General features: G+C 35.6%; 1 protein-coding gene across 2 annotated transcripts in view; it reads left to right on the forward strand.

Annotated features, from left to right (window-relative positions):
• STAG1 (STAG1 cohesin complex component) overlaps positions 1–19,963 on the forward strand; it is a 428,102-nt gene that overhangs the window by 275,897 nt on the left and 132,242 nt on the right. For both annotated transcript variants that reach the window (XM_025881833.2, XM_073899645.1), the window contains one exon: positions 17,437–17,560. In XM_025881833.2, coding sequence (XP_025737618.1) covers positions 17,437–17,560 — 124 coding nt within the window. The remainder of the gene's footprint in view (positions 1–17,436; positions 17,561–19,963) is intronic.

Consider the following 19,963-nt stretch of genomic DNA (forward strand, 5'->3'; position numbering starts at 1 on the left):
CAGTTTGTTTCCTGAGATTAAGAATTCCTCATATCAGTGAGGTCATAGGATACATGTCTTTATCTGATCAACTTATTTTGCTGAGCATAATACCCTCCAGTTCCATCCACATCGTTGCAAATGACAAGATTTCATTCCTTTTCATGGCTGCATAATATTCCACATCTTCTTTATCCATTCATCTGTCGATGGACATCTTGGCTCTTTCCATAGTTTGGCTATTGTGGACGTTGCTGCTATAAATATAGGGGTACACATACCACTTTGGATCCCTACATTTGTATCTTTGGGGTAAATACCCAGTAGTGCAATTGCTGGGTGATAGGGTAGCTCTATTTTCAACTTTTTGAGGAACCTCCATACTGTTTTCCAGAGTGCTTGCACCAGCTTGCATTCCCACCAACAGTGTAGGAGGGTTCCCCTTTCTCCACATCCCCGCCAACATCTGTCATTTCCTGCCTTGCTTCTTTTAGCCATTCTGACTGGTGTGAGGTGGTATCTCATTGAGGTTTTGATTTGGACTTCCCTGATGCCGAGCGATGTTGAGCACTTTTTCATGTGTCTGTTGGCCATTTGGATGTCTTCTTTGGAAAAATGTCTGTTCATGTCTTCTGCCCATTTCTTGATTGGATCATTTGTTCTTTGGGTGTTGAGTTTGATAAGTTCTTTGTAGATTTTGGATAACTAGCCCTTTATCTGATACGTCATTTGGAAATATCTTCTCCCAATCTGTCAGTTGTCTTTTGGTTTTGTTGACTGTTTCTTTTGCTGTGCAAAAGCTTTTTATCTTGATGAGGTCCCAGTAGTTCATTTTTGCCCTTCCTTCCCTTGCCTTTGGCTATGTTTCTAGGAAGAAGTTGCGCAGCTGAGGTCGAAAAGGTTGCTGCCTGTGTTCTCCTTTAGGATTTTGATGGACTCCTGTCTCACATTTAGGTCTTTCAACCATTTAGAGTGTATTTCTGTGTGTGGTGTAAGGAAATGGTCCAGTTTCATTCTTCTGCATTTGGCTGTCCAATTTTCTCATCACCATTTGTTGAAGAGACTGTCTTTTTTCCATTGGACATTCTTTCCTGCTTGGTCGAAGATGAGTTGATCTTAGAGTTGAGGGTCCATTTCTGGGCTCTCCATTCTGTTCCATTGATCTATGTGTTTGTTTTTGTGCCAGTACCATGCTGTCTTGATGATGACAGCTTTGTAATAGAGCTTGAAGTCCGAAATTGTGATGCCACCAGCTTTGCTTTTCTTTTTCAACATTCCTCTGGCTATTCGGGGTCTTCTCTGGCTCCATACAAATTTTAAGATTATTTGCTCCATTTCTTTGAAAAAAGTTGATGGTATTTTGATAGGGATTGCATTGAATGTGTAGATTGTTCTAGGTAGCATTGACATCTTCACAATATTTGTTCTTCCAGTCCATGAGCATGGAACGTTTTTCCATTTCTTTGTGTCTTCTTCAATTTCTTTAATGAGTATTTTATAGTTTTCTGAGTATAGATTCTTTGCCTCTTTGGTTAGATTTATTCCTAGGTATCTTATGGTTTTGGGTGCTATTGTAAATGGGATCGACTCCTGAATTTCTCTTTCTTCTGTCTTGTTGTTGGTGTATTAGGAATGCCACTGATTTCTGTGCATTGATTTTATATCCTGCCGTTTTACTGAATTCCTGTATGAGTTCTAGCAGTTTTGGGGTGGAGTTTGGGTTTTCCACATAAAGTATTAGCTTCTTTTTTCTTTTTTTAATTGTTTTGTTTTTTGTCTTTCTCTTTGGTAAAATTTTTTTGTTTAAATTCAGTTAGTTAACATATAGTGTATTATTAGTTTCAGAGGTAGAATTCAGTGATTCTTTAGTCTTACATAACACCCAGTGCTCATTATATCACGTGCCCTCCTTAATGTCTATCACTCAATCCCTCAACCCCCTTTCCCTCCATCAACCCTCTTACTGTTTCCTTTGATAAAGAGTGTCTTATGGTTTGTCCCCTTCTCCAATTTCATCTTGTTACATTTTTTTCCTCTCTTACCTTAAGATCCTCTGTTTTGTTTCTTAAATTCTGTATATGATCAAGATCATATGATAATTGCCTTTCTCTGATTGACTTATTTCACTTAGGGATAATATTCTCTAGTTCCATCCACATTGTTGCAAATGGCAAGATTTCATTTTTTTGATGGCTGAGTAGTATTCCATTCATACACACAAACACACACACCCCACACACACATCTTTATCCATTCATCAGTTGACAGACACTTGGGCTGTTTCCATAGTTTGGCTACTGTGGACATTGGTGCTATAAACACTGATTTGCAGGTGCACCTTCAGATCACTACATTTCTATGTTTGGGGTAAATACCTAGTAGTGCAATTGCTCTCCCAGAGTAGGGTAGCTCCATTTTCAGCTCTTTGAAGAACCTCCATACTGTTTTCCAGAGTGGCTGCACCAGCTTGCATTCCCACCAACAGTGTGAGAGATTTGTCCTTTGCCCCCAACTTGGGAGTACCCAAATATATAAATCAATTAATAATAAACATAAAGATACTCATTGATAATAATACACTAATAGTAGGGGACTACAACACCCCACTTACAGCAATGGACAGATCATCTAAGCAGAAAATCAACAAGAAAACAGGGGCTTTGAAAGACACACTGGACCAAATGGACTTAACATTTATTCCTAGAGTAGCAGAACACATTGTTTTCGAGTGCACATAGAACATTTTTTAGAATAGATCACATACTGGCTCACAGATCAGCCCTCAACAAGTACAAAAGGATCACAATCATTCTTTTTTTTTTTTTTTTTTACGATTTTATTTATCTGACAGAGAGAGAGACAGCGAGAGAGGGAACACAAGCAGAGAAAGCGGGAGAGGTAGAAGCACGCTTCCTGCGGAGCAGGGAGCCCGATGTGGGGCTCGATCCCAGGACCCCGGGATCATGACCTGAGCTGAAGGCAGACGCTTAATGACTGAGCCACCGAGGCGCCCCAGATCACGATCATTCTATGCATATTTTCAGACCAAAATGCTATGAAAGTCAACCACAAGAAAAAATTTGGAAAGACCACAAATACATGGAGGTTAAAGAATAGCCTACTAAAGAATGAATGGGTTAACCAGGAAATTTAAAAAATTTTAAAAAGTACATGGAAACAAATGAAAATGAAAACACAACAGTCCAAAATCTTTGGGATTCAGCAAAGTCAGTCCTAAGAGGGAAGTATACTGTAATACAGGCCTATATGAAAAAGCAAGAAAAGTCTCAGTTATACAACCTAACCTTACACCTAAAGGTGCTAGAAGAGGAACAGCAAATTAATCCTAAAGCCAGCAGAAGTAGGGAAATAGTAAAGATTAGAGCAGAAATAAATGATACAGAAACAAAAAATACAGTAGAACAATGAAACTAAGAGCTGGTTTTTTCAAAGAATTAATAAAATTGATAAACTCCTAGCCACACTTTTAAAACAGAAAAGACAACAGACCCAAATAAAATCACAAGTGAAAGATCACAGCCAACACCACAGAAATACAAATAATCATAAGAGAATGTTATGAAAAATTATATGCTAACAAACTGGGGTATCTGGAAGAAATGGACGAATTCCTAGAAACACACAAATTACCAAAACTGAAAAAGGAAGAAATAGAAAATCTGAACATAACCAGCAAAGAAATTGAATCAGGTAATCAAAAATCTCCCAACAAATGAAAGTGTGGCATCAGATAGCTTCACAGGGGAATTCTACCAGAAATTTAAAGAAGAGTTTAATACCTATTCTTCTCAAAGTATTCCAAAAAATAGAAATGGAGGGGGCGCCCGGGTGGTTCAGTTGGTTTAAGCATCTGACTTAGTTTTGGTTCGGGTCATGATCTCAGGTTTCTGGGATCTTGAGCCTGGCATCAGCCTCCACACTCAGCAGGGAGTCTGCTTCTCTCTCACTTTCTCTGTCCTTCCCCCCACTCATGTGCTCACTCTCTCTCTTTCTCTAAAATAAAAAAATCTTAAAAAAAAATGGAAACTCCATTCTAAACTCCTTCTACAAGGCCAGCATTACCCTCATTCAAAAACCAGACAAAGACCCCATTAAAAAGGCAAATTACCAGCCAGTATACCTGATTAACATGAATGCAAAAATTCTCAGCGGTATACTAGCAAATCATATCCAACTACCTCAAAAGAATTATTCACCATGATCAAATAGGATTTATACTTGGGCTGTGGGAGAGATTCAGTATTCATAAATCAATCAACATGATATACCACATTAATAAAAGAAAGCATAAGAACCATATGATCCTTTCAGGCACCTGAGTGGCTCAGTCATTAAGCGTTTGCCTTCAGCTCAGGTCATGATCCCAGAGTCCTGAGATTAAGCCCCACATCAGGCTCCCTGCTTGGCGGGAAGCCTGCTTCTCCCTCTCCCACTCCCCTTGCTTGTATTCCTGCTCTTGCTCTCTCTCTCTGTCAAATAAATAAAATCTTAAAAAAAAAAACCCATATGATTCTCTCAATAGATGCAGAGAAAGTATTTGACAAAATACAGCATCCATTCTTTTTTTTTTTAAGATTTTTATTTATTTAGAGAGCACATGAGCATGAGAAGGGGCGGGGCAGAGGGAGAGGGAAAAGCAGGCCCTTGTGGAGCAAGGAGCCTGATACGTGGTTTGATCCCAGGCCCCTGGGATCATGACCTGAGCCTAAGGCAGTCACTTAACTGATGGAGCTACCCAGGCACCCCAACAGCATCCATTCTTGATAAAAAAAAAAAAACAACCTCAACAAGGGGCACCTGGGTGGCTCAGTGGGTTATGTGTCTACCTTCAGTTCAGGTCACGATCCCAGAGTCCTCGGATCAAGCCCCACATTGCCCGGCTCACAGGGAGTCTGCTTCTCCTTCGCCCTCCGCCCCTCCCCCCTGCTCATGCGCTCTCTTGCTCTCTCTGAAAATCTTAGAAAAAAAAACTCAATAAAGTAGAGATAGATAGAACAAACCTCAGTGTTATAAAGGCCATATACAAACAACCCATAGCTAATAGCCTCAATGGGGAAAAACAGAGCTTTTCTTCTACAGTTAGGAATAAGACAGGGATATCCTCTCTTACCATTACTATTTAACATAGTACTGAAAGTCTTAGCCTCAGCAGTCAGACAACAAAAAGAAATAAAAGGCATACAAATGGCAAGGAAGAAGTCAAACTCTCTTTGTAGATGATGTAATACTCTGTTTTGAAAGCCCAAAGGACTCCACCAAAAAGTTGCTAGAACTCATACACAAATTCAGCAAAGTCGCAGGATATAAAATCAACGTACAGAAATCTGTTGCATTTCTATACACTAATAATGAACACACAGAAAAAGAAATCAAGGAGTTGACCCCATTTGCAGTTGCACCAAAAACAGTAAGACACCTAGGAATAAACCTAATCAAAGATGTAAAAATTGTACACTTGAAAACTATAGAACACTTATGAAGGAGATTGAAGAGGACACAAAGAAATGGAAAATATTCCATGCTTATGGATTGGAAGAACAAACATTGTTAAAATGTCTGTACTACCCAAAGCAATCTACACATTTAATGCAATCCCTATCAATATACCAACAGCATTTTTCCCAGAGCTAAAACAATCTTAAAATGTGTATGGAACCACAAAAGACCCCATATAGCCAAAGCAGTCTTGAAAAAGAAAAGCAAAACCAGAGGCATCATGATTCCAGACTTCAAGCTATATTACAAAGTTGTAGTCATCAAGATAGTATGGTACTGGCACAAAAATAGACACATAGATCAATGGAACAGAATAGAAAACCCAGAAATGGACCCACAACTATATGGTCAATTAATATTTGACAAAGCCAAAAAGAATATTTCCAGTGGATAAAAGTCTCTTCAACAAATTTTGTTGGGAAAACTGGACAGCAACATGCAAAAAAATGAAACTGGACCACTTTCTTATACCATACTCAAACATAAACTCAAAATGGATGGAAGCCCTAAACGTGAGATAGGACACCATCAAAATCCTAGAGGAAAATAACAGGCAGCAACCTCTTTGGTCTCGGTTGTAGCAACTTTGTACTAGATACGTTTCAGGAGGCAAGAGAAACAAAAGCATAAATGAACCATTGGACTTCATCAAGATAAAAATCTGCATAGCGACAGAAACAATCAAAACTAAAAGGCAGCCTATGAAATGGGAGAAGATATTTGCAAAAAACATAACTGATAAAGGGTTAGTATCCAAAATCTGCAAAGAACTTACCAAGCTCAACACCCAAATCCAGATAACCCAGTTAAGAAATGAGCAGAAGACATGAATAGACACTTTTTCAAAAAAGACATCCAGATGGCTAACAGACACATGAAAAGATGCTCAACATCACTGATCATCAGGGAAATACAAATGAAAACCATGATGACATACGACCTTACACCTGTCAGAATGGCTAAAATTAACAGCACAAGAAACAACAGGTGTTGTTTAGGATGCAAAGGGAACCCTCTTACACTGTTGGTGGGAATGCAAACTGGTGCAGCCACTCTGGAGAACAGTATGGAGGTTCCTCAAAAAGTTAAAAATAGAACTCCCTACAGTCCAGCAATTCTACTACCAGGTATTTAACCAAAGGATACAAAAATACAGATTTGAAGGGGTACATTCACCCTGATGTTTATAGCAGCATTATCAATGTAGCCAAACTATGGAAAGAGCCCAAATGCCTATTGACTGATGAAGGGATAAAGAAAAGTGGTATGTATATATACAATGGAATATTACACAGCCATAAAAGAATGAAATCTTATCATTTGCAAGGATATGGGTGGAGCTAGAGTGTATCGTACTAAGTAAAATAAGTCTGAGAGACAATACCATATGATCTCACTCATATGTGGAATTTAAGAAACAAAACGGATGAATATATGGGTGGGGGAAAATAGAAAAAAAAGAGAAACCATAAGAGAGTCTAAGAGAACAGAGTTATGGATGGAGGTGGGTGGAGGATGGGTTAGATTAGTGATGGGTATCAGGAAGGTACTTGTTATGATGAACACTATTTGTTATATATTAATTGATGCATCACTGCATTCTACTCCTGAAACCAATATTGTGCTATATGGTAACTAGAATTTACATAAAAATTTGAAAAGAAAGAAAAAAAGGGATTTTGGTTACAATGAACTTCTCTACTCTGTTTTCTGTTACATTGATTTCTGATCTTCTATTTATTCCTTTTTTCTGCTTAATTTGGGTTTCATTTGCTCTTTTTCTCAAGGTAAAAAGTGAGGCAATTGATTTAAGGCCTATTTTCTAATATTAGAATTTACTCCTATAAATCTCTGTTAGTACTGCGTTAGCTGTATCCCCTAAATTTTGGTATGTTGTGTTTCCATTTTTATTCATCTCAAAATGCTTTCTAATTTCCTTTTTGACTTGTTTCTTTGACCTATGGTTTATATAGAAGTGTATTTAGTTTACAAGTATCTGAGATCTTTCTGTTACTGATTTCTAATAATTCCATTGTAGTCAGAGAATATACTTTGTATAATTTGAATGCTTTTAAATTTGTTAAGATTTGTTTTAAGACCCACATTGTGGTCTGTCTTGATAAATGTTCTGTTTACTCAGGAAAAAAGTACATACTGTGCTTTTGATTTTAGGTCAAAATCATTTGGTAGTGTTCAAGTCTTTTCTATCCTTTACTGATTTTGTCTGTTCTTACCATTATTGAGAGGGATTTTGTAAGAGTACTTTTGTATGCTTGATACAAGTCCATTATTACATAAATGATTTGCAATTTTTTTCATGCCTTTGGCTTTGTTTTCATTTTCTTAATGATACCTTTTGAAGAGCAAAAGATTTCAATTTGAATGAAGTCTTTTACCCATTTTTCTTCTATGTACCTGCTTTTGATATTATCTCTGTGAACATTTTGCCTAACCCCAGATTTTCTTCTGTGTTTTATTCTAGAAGTTTAATAGCTTAATATTTTAAGTAAAAGTGTATGGACCATTAAGTTAATTTTTGTGTATGTTGTGATATAAGGTATACCTCTGTTTTTTACATATAGGTATTCATTTGTCCAAGCACCATTTGGTGAAATGCTCCCTTCCTCCAGTTGAATATCCTTGGAGTTTTTGGATTTTGTTTTTTTAAGTAGGCTTCAGGCCTGGCATGGAGCCCAACAAGGGGCTTAACTCCTAAGCCTGAGATCAAGACCTGAGCTAAGATCAAGAGTCGGACATTTAACTGAAGCACCCAAGCCCTGCCCCTTTTTCTTAAATAATCTCTGTGTCCAACATGGGGTTCAAACTCACAAACCGTAGATTAAGAGTCCCATGCTCTACTGACCGAGCCAACAAGGTGCCCCTCCTTGGAGCTTTTCTTTAAAACCAAATGAACCCAAATGCAAAGATTAATTTTGGAATTTCTGATCTGTCCAGACCATCTATATTGATTATAGTAGCTGTAGAGTAATTTTTTTTAGGCTTTGAGATATAATTGATGTAGAATATGTAAGTTGTACAGTATGATGATTTGATTCACATATATATTGTGAAGTGATTACCACTATAAGGTTACTTAACACCTCAGTCATCACGCATAAATACCTTTTGTTTTGGTGATTACATTTAAGTTTTACTCTCTTAGCAACTTCCAAGTATGTAATAAATATAATTTTATTAACTGTAGTCACAATGCATACATCAGCTCTCCAGAATTTATTCATCTTATAAGTGGAAGTTTGTACTCTTGAACTAACATCTCCCCATTTCTCTTACCCTCCAGCCCCTGGCAACCACCATTCTACTCTGTTTCTATGAGTTTGGCTTTTTTAGATTCCACATATAAGTAGAACATACACTATTTGTCTTTTAGAGTATGCTTTTAAAATTAGGTTGTGTTAAATCCTCCTACTTTGTTTTTTTTTTCAAAATTTTTGTGACAATTACAGATATTTTGCATTTCTGTGTAAATTTTAGGGTCAGCTTGTCAATTTTTACATAAAAGTTTGTTGGAATTCTGATGGAGAATATAATGACTCGGTAGACCAATTCGGAGAGAATTGAATTCTTCACAGTATTGAGTCTTCCAACCTGTGAATAGAGATTGTTATCTCAGTTTTTTAGATATTCTTTAATTTCTCTTAGCTGTTTTTATGTTTTATGCAAAGTCACTACTTTCATTAAATTTATTTCTAAGTGTTTTCACTTTTTATTCTATTGTAAATGAAATTATTTCCTTAATTTTGGTTCTAGATTATTCCTTATTAATATATAAAAATGCAGTTCTTTTTTTATATTCCTCCAGAATTACAAGATACTTTCATTTGTTGTATCGTTTTGAGATTTTATTTTTATATGTTATTTAATATTTTGCACATACCGATCATATGTGAATACAGACCGTTTTTATTATTACTTTCTAAGTCTAAAGACTTTTTCTATGTCTTTACTTTCTTTCTTTTTTTAACCTTATTGCACTGGCTATAGAATCTCCAGTACAAAACTGAATAAAAGTAGTAAGAGAGGACAGCTTTCCATTTTTTTCTGATCCTGAAGGGAAAACAGTCTTTAATGTCATTAGCTTTTAAGTTTTGTATTGATATCCTTTAGCAGGATGAGGAAATTCCCCTCTAGTCTAATTTTGTTTGTTGTTTTTATCATGATTGATTGATTTTATTTTTTTGTTTCAGTTAAGATGAAAATACAGACTTTTTCCTTTGTTCTATTAATTGACCTTCAGATATTAGATCAGTTTTGCATTCTGGGAGAAATTCATAATATCATGATAACATAATCTTTTTTTTAATGCTGCTGGATTCAGTTTGCTAATATTATGTTAAGGATTTTTGTGTCTACAGTCGTAAGGGGGGGTATTAATCTAGCTACTGGCCTTATAAAATACTCTGGGAAGTGTTCCCCCTGCTCTATTTTCTGAAAGAATTTATGAAAGATTGGTATTATTTCTTTTTTATAATTTGATAGAATTCACCAGTGAAGCCCTTTAAGCCTAAGAGTTTTTTTGGGTGACAATTTTCAATTATTGATTAAACATCTTGTAACAGATCTATCCCAGTTTTTCTTTCTCTCTCTCTTTTTAAAGATTTTATTTATTTATTTGACAGAGAGAGACACAGCAAGAGAGGGAACACAAGCAGGGGGAGTGGGAGAGGGAGAAGCAGGCTTCCCTTGGAGCAGGGAGCCCGATGCGGGGCTCAGTCCCAGGACCCTGGGATCATGACCTGAGCAGAAGGCAGAAGCTTAACGACTGAGTCACCCAGGTGCCCCCATCCCAGTTTTTCTATTTGTTGATTCATTATGGTAATTTGTGTCTTTCAGACTATATATCCATTTCATATGTATTGCAGATCTGATGGCATAGTGTTGCTCATGGTATTTCCTTATAATCCTTTTCAGGTTTTTTAGGATTTTTTTTTTCATTTATTTATTTTAGAGAGAGAGAGCACACAGGAGCAGGGGGAAGGGGCAGAGGGAGAAAGATTCTGAAGCCAACTCCGCACCACGGAGCTCAGTCTCAGGACCACAAGATCATAACCTGAGCTGAAACCACGAGTCGGACACTTAACCGACTAAGCCACCCAGGCACCCCACTATCCTCTTCATTTCTTCTGTAGGATTGGCAGTGATGTTTTTATTTCTTGTTTGTAATTTATGTCGTCTTTCTTTCTTGTCTTAGTTAGTCTAGCTAAAGGTTTATCGGTTTTATTGCTCTTTTTTAAAGATTGAACATTTGTTTCATTAACATTATGTATTTTTTATTTCATTGATTCTTTTGCTTAATCTTTATTATTTCCTTCCGTCTGATTGCTATAGTTTTAATTTATTCATCTCTTTCTAGTTTCTTAAGATAGAAACTCAGATTACTGATCTTATATCCTTCTTCCTTATCTAGCATTTTAAGCTGTGAATTTCCCACAAAGCACTGCTTTCGGGACATCCAGGGCTGTTGATATGCTGTATTTTAATTCTTATTCCATACAAATTATTTCCTTATTTCTTTTTTGTGATTTCTTCTTTTATGCATGGGTTATTAATATTAAGTCTTTTAATTTTCAAGTATTTGGAGCTTTCCCTTAATTTCTGTCATTAATTTCTAATTTAATTTTGTTGTGGTTACTAAACAAACCTTAAGGGATTTCAATCATTTTACATTTAATGGGACTTGGTTTCCCCCCAACCAATTGAATTATTGAAAAAAAAAATTCCGTGTCAGAATGCCATAGATTTCTGCTATTTTAACACAAAGATTAATAACTTTTTATGAGTAAATGCTTCTCAGTTATTTTTGGTTGATTGCCAGAAAACTGTGAACAAGATATACTCTTAGACTGTTGAAGGGACATTTAGTGAATTAGAATATAATACTGAGGAATTAATCCAGGTAAAGGAGATATGTAATAACATTTCTAATACATGGGGCATTGTTTGAGAGGCTTCAAGTCCTTTACATAGGATTTCAAAAGAAAAGAGAAGTATTGGAAAGAAGTAGTATTAATGAGATAACTGAAATTTTATAAAATTGGTTAAAAAATAGAATTGTCAGATTGGAAAGACTTAACAAGTGTTGAGGGTAAGAAAAATATTTCATGTCTAGACATACTATAATCAAAGTACATAACACCAAAGATTATGAGGAAGTCTTAAAAGCTACCAAAAAGGAAAGAGTGTCTGTTATTTCAGTGATGGTAAAGAGTTAAAAAGTTATTAGGCCATAAGAATGAATGATGGGAAAAGAGGTAACTTAGGAAAGATTTTAACAATTTTGAAAAATGAAAAATGTTGTTTTCTAGTTGTCTTTCACCTTTTCATACTATAGTGTAACATTTTAGAATTAATGTCTTCAGAGCAATTCTTACACAATACTGTGGTATGAATTATTCTGAGCAAATGGCCATTTTTAAATTTTAGTCATCTTCCTTATATTTCTTTTTTGACCTAACCTGTGTGTCAGGTTGATAGTTAAATGTGAATACAAATTAAAGATATTGTTCTTGTTAATGTATTCTTGACATTCAACTTTTAATCTTATGCCTCAACTTCTGTTAATAGTAAAATATTAAGGAGTAATGCAGGGTAGCAGAGAGCCATGTCACCTGCTCTGTATGAGACTCATTGAAGCAATGCCTTTCTGTGTATTTTGTCACTATTTTCACTAATAGGTAGTGCAACAAAAATGAGATGGAAAACATTCCAATTGTTTATTATAAAGCTATTACATTTCTAAAGCATTTTAAGTAACTCTGATTATTCTGAAATAATTAAGTGAAAGATCTGGATTTAACTAGCAAACAGGAGCGTTTCAGCTCTTCAGGTCTGCTTTTAAACATGGGCTGCCTCATAGAAGCCTTCCTTGACTCCATCTTCTTCCCTCCATCAATTTGTGTGCTTCTATGTTCCCTGTACTGCCCTTTTTTAATATTTAACGTTTGCTAAAGATACTTATTTTAATCATCTTTCTGTAAGTTAAGGTCTTTATTCTTAAGTTCTTGTTCTTGGTCTAATAAAGGATATAGTATATCTTTTCACTAATTCTTCGGCTGTTCTTTTCTCCCGTGGGCTATTTTTAAAAAAATTCTCTGTAGTTCTGTTTTGGAAAAATGTAATTTTTTTAGCCAAATATTAGTGACAGAATTGGTTGAGACATGAATTCATTTTGTGCTACAATTTAGAAAGCAGCCTTCTTGGCACTTGTAATTATTTCTCACTCTAGAGCTCTCGTGAGATTCCTTGTATGTGAGAGATAATTTTAAGTGTCAAGCGCCCATATTAGCCAAGAGGTACTCTCCAAAATTTATATTGCAGTTTAGTCTACTTCCTTACTAAGAAGGCATCTGTAAGAGTAGTACAAGAAACATTTCATTAAAATTCACTAGAGTTAAATTTCATTTTGTTGGAAGCAGAAAATAATTTGAATTCCATCTGCCAGGAAAGTAATCCAAAATGAAAATTTAAAGTCCAGATATTAAATTAAAGGGTCACATCTCCCAAAAAGGCACACTAACTCTGAGGATCAGTAAATTAGATAAGTTTCTCAGAATGAACATAATCATTTTTTATGCTATAAAATAGAGTTACAACAAAGGATTAATTACCACAGAATTATTGTTTTCTATGTTTTTTTTTCTTTTTGAGTTCAAAAGTAAAGTGTATCTTGACTTCAGTTTTAGTTATTCATTTCAAGGCCCCTATACCAGAATTAGGAAAATTAGTTCATCTTATGATCGCCTTTATACCTTCCCCCTGTTGTACCAACTTTTTTGCCCCCTACTTTAATCTTTGCTTTGGAAACTCCCAAACATCTCAGGTTAAACATTATTTTTCTAAATGGACTGAGGCTATTGGAAATAGAGATTAAGGTGTTAAAAAGAAATTGAATATGAAAATCAAGGATTAGAGGAATATTTCAAAACATATTGCAATTTTATTTTACACTTCATCTACTGAAATAGAATATTAGTTCATAGAGGGCAGGAAAGCTGTAGCTGGTAATAAAAGGATATGACAGAACTAATACCACAGGAGCTTGAAAGAATGATCGTTGTTTGTATTTGGAGCGAAATGAAGTCATTGTAAGCATAGAGATGATCACAGATATGTAGTACTGATGCACTTGAGCTCTTTGGACTAAGGAAGAACTCATTCATGGACCACACTAGAAAAAGATTAGTTATTGGTATGGGCCTTCAATAATAGTAGAAAATAATAATATCTTTTGCCATATAAGAAATTATTACAAAACTTGGCAAAACAAAACAACGAACAGTTATTATCTCATAATTTCTGTGGGTCGGGAATTTAGGAGCAGCCTCCCTAGGTGGTTTTAGCATAAGTCATCTCATTGGATTGCAGTCAAGACTTTGGTCCAGACTATAGGCCTTTGAAAGTTTGACTCGGGTTGGAGTACTTTCTTATAAGATGGCTTACTCATATGGCTGTTGGTAGAAGACCCCAGTTACTGGGATGGCTGGGTGGCTCAGTCGGTTAAGTGTCTGCCTTAGGCTCAGGTCATGATCCTGGGGTCCTAGGATCGAGTCCTGCATAGGGCTCCCTGCTCTGCGGGGAGTCTGCTTCTCCCTCTGACCCTCCCCCCTCTCATGCTCTCTCTCTCTATCTCATTCTCTCTGTCAAATAAATAAATAAATCTTTAAAAAAAATTGTCTTTAAAAAAAAATTTTAAAGTTAAGGTGGAAGGGGTCAGATTGGCATCTGAAATAGACAAGGAGTGTGATTCGAAAAAGACAAGTTGTATCAGAATGTTGGCAGTGCAAACAGAGAGGATCTTTGTTCTAAGAGCATAGCTTTTAAGAATCTAATAAACAAGACTAAAAGTCATTAGAAGTTAGGCTTAAACATAGAGGTGGTTATAAAGATTTTGAACAAGATTTCTCTACTGAAAGCTAACCCTTTACATTCTCTAGCCTTAGGAATTAGACACTCATAATCTCAATTTCAATAGTAATGGTATTTGTAATGGTAATACCAGTGGTAATGAGAAGAATGATTGAACTGTGTTTAAATGCAGTTACCATACTCAGTAGTCTCTGTAGGTTGTTTTTTTTTTTTTTTAGATTTTATTTATTTGCCAAAGAGAGAGAGAGCAAGAGCGAGCACAAGCAGGGAGAGCAGCAGGCAGAGGGAGAAGCAGGCTTCCCGCTAAGCAAGGAGCCCGATGCTGGACTCAGTCCCCTGACCCTGGGATCATGACCTGAGCCGAAGGCAGACGCTTAACTGACTGAGCCACCCAGTCAGTTAATAAAAGGAAAAACATGGAAATAACCTAAATGTCCGCCAGTGAGAGAATATATAAATGGTTTATAATTTCCTATATGCAGATAGGAAAACTGAACAGTTAAAATTAATTATTGGCTCTGGAGCTATATAAATCAGTTTGTATGAATTGCAAAACATGGTTTGTGAAAACAAGTTGGAGAGGATATCTATAAGACACTATTTATGTAAAGTTCTAAAATATGTAAAACTATACATAAGTTTAAGCATAAAGAGAGAAGAGAATGGTAGTCATTGAACCAAGAATAGTCATATACTCTTTGGGAGGGAGATGCATCAGTAAGAGGTATACAGGAAGTTTCAACTATAATATTTTATTTCTTAACTGAATAGTGGATACACATATATTCATTATATTGTCTTTTGTATATTCAATATTATCGTCTACGAACATTCTTTCACAGTTGTAGTAAAGCAGTTTTTTCTGCTGTATTATCTGTAAATGTTTAGATTGATGGCATTTAATTAGAAGATTATAATAGTAAACATTTATGGAAGGTTTAGTAGGTGCCAGGCATAGTTCTAAGTATTTTACTTTTATTAAATGATTTCATCTCTGTGAAATCTAGGCTAGGTATGGTTATTATTCCTATTTTATAAATAACAAAATCTAAGAAAGAGGGAAGTAACTTGCCTGAAGCTACACAGCTAGTAAATAATGGAACTAGGATTTGAACTTAGTATGTTTTACTCCAGAACCATTAGCCTCTATGCTATAGAATCTCTCCATAAGAAGAATGTATTGGGGTGCTTGTGTGGTTCAGTCAGTTAAGCCTCTGACTCTCCGGGTTAAGCATCTGCCTTCAGCTCAGGTCGTGATCCCAGCGTCCTTGGATCAAGTCCTGCATCGGGCTCCCTATTCATTGGAGAGCCTGCTTCTCCGTCTGCCTCTGCCACTCCCCCTGCTTGTGCTCTCTCACTTTCTCTGTCAAATAAATAAACCTTTAAAAAAAAAAAAAAGAAAGAAAATCTTCTGACTCTTGATTTCAGTTTAGGTCATGATCTCAGGGTCATGAGATTGAGCCCCTCATCAGGCTCCACCTCTTCCTTTAAAAAAAAAAAAAGGTATTAAAAATGTAGGAAATCTAAAGATTGTGATTTAGTAGTATGGCTTAGAAGAGAAAATTTCTCACATTTTTATTCTTGAGCAGTGACAGGGACTTAGAAGGAACTGAGATTTATTAGCGAATTAAATACCAGAATGCTAGCACCTTACCTGTTTTGTCACAAAAGAGAAACTAAGAAAAGCTCCTTAATTGACATTACAATTCTAGCTAAATTATTGCCAGATTAACAATTAATTGACAGACGATTGCCTTATATAAATTGGAGAATTAAAAATTACCTAAAATTTTAACTTATTTATGTATGGTAAATCAGAAACTTTGAAGATCGATCTGCAAAAGAGAGTTAAGATTTACCTTATATTTAATATGATTTTTTTAAAGCTATAGGTAATAACCTATTGAAAGATCAGGTAAAAATATTAAAATTGTATTTGTTCATGGTTCACAGATTTTAGAGTAGAAAAATCATCCCGGGAGAGTTATATTGGATTCTTATAGTGAGATGAAAAGCCATCTGGGCATGGTGCCAAGAACCTGACTTTTGGTACACTTCACAGTGTAGTCACCAAGATTGTTCCCATTGTGACTAAATGTGAATTATTAGTACAATTACTTTGAGGTTTTGGTTTTGTGAACCATTTTTTATTTTCAGATAATACAGGCTTCTGTCATTTTCCCTTGTAGATGCTGATTTGTGTTTTGGTCATATTTATTTTCTCTTAATTCAAAAGATGTGTGCTAGCTTAAATTCACAATTAGAGGGACACCTGGGTGGCTCAGTCGTTAGGCGTCTGCCTTCTGCTCGAGTTGGGATCCCAGGGTCCTGGAATCGAGCCCCATGTCGGGCTCTCTGCTCAGCGGGAAGCCTGCTTCTCCCTCTCCCACTTCCATTTCCCCTGCTTGTGTTCCCTCTCTCACTGTCTCTCTGTGTTAGAATAAATAAAATCTTTAAAAAACAAATTCACAGAGAAACAATTTTTGAGTTCTACATTATTCTATATTTGAATGGTGGTATGCTGGTTTCCTCAGATTTAACATGTTTGTTGACTCCATAGTGGTTGTAAGGCTTTCAGAGAGCTCCAAGTGCCATTTTCTAGTCCAATGAAAATAGAATGAAAGCTAGATGATTTCCAGAATTGTTTTTCAGTTTGATACTGATAATTTTTATTTTATAAAAAAAATCTAGGGGCACTCAGTTAAGCATCTACCTTTGGTTCAGGTCATGATCCCAGGGTCCTGGGATCAAGCCCCGCATCAGGCTTCCTGCTCAGTGGGGAGTCTGCTTCTCCCTCTTCCTCTGCCGCTCTCCCTGCTTGTGCTCTCTCTCTCAAATAAGTAAATAAAATCTTTAAAAAAAATAGAAAAAAGAAAACATCTAAAAAACAGAAGATATTCAAATTGGAGGACTTTTGAGAGTGTAGATAAAAATACAGCACTAGGAATAATACTAATATTTATTACTTGCTGAAAAAATACTAGCTGAAAAACTAGAAGTACATTCTAGTTTTGGATGTTAATCTGAGGTTTGTCTATTATTTTTCTCCTTTAGTGATGCTATTGCTGAGATTAGAGCTATTTGTATTGAAGAAATTGGAGTATGGATGAAAATGTATAGTGATGCCTTCCTAAATGACAGTTACCTAAAATATGTTGGCTGGACTCTTCATGATAGGGTAAGTTACTCTGTTCTAGACTTTCATGAAAGATACGCTTGTACAAGGTACTAGAATGCTAGGAATTAAGATGGCAGTGGTTGGTTTTTGAAGAGTTGTAATAATATGGAAATTTAAGATGATACACCTGAATAACTGTTCACTTGATGGCCATGACAAAACTTGAGACATTGGCCCATGTAGAAACTCTACTTACTTAGTTGTAATACTGTCTTAAACCAAGTTGACAACCTGGTACATCTAAAGTTTTAAGGGAATATAACATCCTAAGAAACTAATTACAATCGTTTTCTAGTTTGGAGTCAAAAGAACTTCTTTGTTTCTCTTAATATATAACAAGAAAAAAACTTTTTTCTTTTGAATTTCTTAAGGTCATACCACAGTTTTTTATCAGAGTTGAATAGATGTATTGGATTCTAGAATATTTGATCTAAAAATCTATTTTTATTTATATGCTTTTAGAAAAGGTTCTGATTTTAAAAGGAATCCCACATTATCGAATCCTGAATAAGTAATCCTCAAAATACCCAAGGGTAGGAGTGACAAATTATTGAAATTTTTATATTGAATAACCTGACATTCTATAACTTGAATTGCCAGATACTCACAAATATAGAAATCTTACAATTTATTTTAAGCTGTGTATCCCATTATTTGAATTGTTAAAAGTATCATAGCTATTAGAAGACATTTTTTTAATGCAGTTATATCCTTAGACTTTTAAGTCAATTTTGGTAATATTCGAAGACTTATTTTCTGTGTATTACCATTAACAGGCTGTAGAGCATTTACTTTTTAAATAGCACCATGCTAGGGGTGCCTGAGTGGCTCAGTCGGTTGAGTGTCTGACTCTTCATTTTGGCTGGGGTCATGATCTTAGGTTGTGAGAAGGAATCCTGTGTCAGGCTCAGCGCTAGGCAGAGTCTGCTTGAGATTCTCTCTCCCTTGACCTCTGTCACTCCTCCCACCCCCCTCACGAGCACACCCTCTTTCTTTTTGAGATAAATAAATAAATAGCCGCATGCTAAGTATTATCAAAAATATTTTGAAAATGACAAAATTACATATATTATAATAAAACAGCCCTTGGGAATTCTGCAGGCCATTTTTGCTGTAATTGTTCAGAGTATAGGGAGATCATCACAAGTTAGCTGTTTAACTTCACAATTACTTATTTTTAATTAACAGTTAGAAGGGCTCTTACCCCTACTTTATTTGGAGGAATAGTCACTTAGTACCTAGTGAATTTTTTCCTGAATATTTATCTTCCCTAGCATTCAAAATTCTTTTCTCTACACTAATAAACCCCAAGCGTGATCCTAGGTTTTCTTTTTCTAATCCTCATGTGGAATTCAGGACTTGCATGGTTAAGCCTTATCTCGGGTTTATCCAATTAAATTATACATTGTGAGAGAAAGTAGAATTATACAGCATGTCCTCACAGGTGTACACACATGGCTAAATCCAACAAGACAAACTTTTTAGTAGTAATACATTTAAAGTTCTGCATTTTGTTCCCCACCACTACCCTACCAGTTTTCCTCCTTGGGAAAAACACGTATTTTTTGTGGCTTACCAAAAAACAAACCACCATTATTTTAAAATAAATCATTAAAGTCTGTAGAAGCATTCTGTCCAGATAAAGGAAGAGGGAGGTAAGTAGGTTTTGTTTATTGTTGATAAAATGGTATATGGATACTGTTTACAGTAGAATGTTTTTATAAACCTCTTTTACAATCTCCCATTACTTCATTTAGAAAAGCTCTTAGTATTAATCCCTTCTCAGCTTTCCTTTTTGTCATTCTAATGTCACTGCAGTCTTGTACTTTTATTTTCCTCTGAGGGGTGTAGTCATTTGCTTTCTCTCCTTTTAATCATCCATTTGAAACTTCTTATTCTATAGGCTATGGCCTATGCCTTCAGACTGTCCTGTGTCTTTTCAAATGAGCTGATAAAATTCTTGTCTTTTTTTTTTCTTGCTCAGTTGGTTAAGTGACTGCCTTCGGCTCAGGTCATGATCCTGGAGTCCCAGGATCAAGTCCCACGTTGGGATCCTTGCTCAGCAGGGAGTCTGCTTCTCTCTCTGACCCTCTTCCCTCTCGTGCTATCTCTCATTCTCTCTCTCTCTCAAATAAATAAATAAAATCTTTAAAAAAAAAGCTAAACCTTTAAAAAAAAAGATTACATTGTAATTGTAAATTGTAGGTTTTCAGTTTTACTGAGATATAATTGACATAACATTATATTAGTTTGGTGTACAACATAAAGATTTGATACTCCTGTGTCTTCAGAGTATCAAGTCTGCCATCCTCACTAAGGCAGACTTTTTTTTGATACTGCCAATTTATATAAATTTTATAGTATAAGTTTTAGTAATAAAAAGTAATAGAAAGACAGCAATTT

Source organism: Callorhinus ursinus, unplaced genomic scaffold (assembly GCF_003265705.2).
Source record: "Callorhinus ursinus isolate GAN/ISIS: 27379988/994484 unplaced genomic scaffold, GSC_fseal_2.0 scaffold1, whole genome shotgun sequence".
Classification (NCBI taxonomy): Eukaryota; Metazoa; Chordata; class Mammalia; order Carnivora; family Otariidae; genus Callorhinus; species Callorhinus ursinus.